At 51.2% G+C, this 605-nt stretch overlaps 1 protein-coding gene across 1 annotated transcript in view; it reads right to left on the bottom strand.

Moving 5' to 3' along the window:
• BRME1 (break repair meiotic recombinase recruitment factor 1) overlaps positions 1-605 on the bottom strand; it is a 31389-nt gene that overhangs the window by 13179 nt on the left and 17605 nt on the right. The window contains exons 2-3 of the mRNA XM_007954428.1: positions 450-531; positions 134-238 (exon numbers count right to left, since the gene is read on the bottom strand). Of these exons, the coding sequence (XP_007952619.1) occupies positions 134-238; positions 450-531 (187 nt within the window). The remainder of the gene's footprint in view (positions 1-133; positions 239-449; positions 532-605) is intronic.

Here is a 605-nt window from a genome sequence, read left to right as displayed (position 1 = left end):
TGACAGCACAGGTCTGGTCGCTGCCGAAGAAAGTAAGGTTAACCTCAGCTAACAGGAGAGGCACAGCGGCAGCCATGGCTGGGCCAAGAGGTGCCCTGTACAGGGCTCAGCATGGCTGGTTTTAGGGCCTTACCAGGTCGACAGCCCCACTCTTAATGTCCTCTTCCTTCATCTCTGCTCTTCTTGTCACTGTTTTTCTGGGTTTTGCAAACTGGGGCACAAACTTTCCAGCTGAGTTCTGTAAAGCAAACATGAAGACAACAGAGCAGCAGTGATGATGGGGAGGAAGTAGGTCTTCCAGAAAAACAAAAACCAGTTCCTTTCTTGTAGCTACAAACGTGGCCCTTCCTCCTTCAGTTCCTGCTGGCAGCAAGTCAGCCGCTGTTGACAATGAAAAGCAGCAGGGAGTGTAAGGGACCTCAGTGTCTTTCCTACACACAGAAGCTCACCTGGGAAAGAGGGAAAGGAGCTGGATCCTTTTCCAGTTGCCCAAGAAGCTGGGAGGGAACTTCTGTTTCTTCATCAGGGGAGCTGGGGGGAGAAAAGACAAAACTGAGGAGGAGCTGAGGCTTCTCCAAAAGAAAAGCCGTGCACAGGTCTCCTAA

The sequence above is a fragment of the Orycteropus afer genome, unplaced genomic scaffold (assembly GCF_000298275.1).
Source record: "Orycteropus afer afer isolate SDZICR_OR568_19922 unplaced genomic scaffold, OryAfe1.0 scaffold00460, whole genome shotgun sequence".
In the NCBI taxonomy this organism is placed as follows: Eukaryota; Metazoa; Chordata; class Mammalia; order Tubulidentata; family Orycteropodidae; genus Orycteropus; species Orycteropus afer.
The sequence above is the reverse complement of the archived record's forward strand: the minus strand, read 5'-3'. Positions and strand labels throughout refer to the sequence as shown.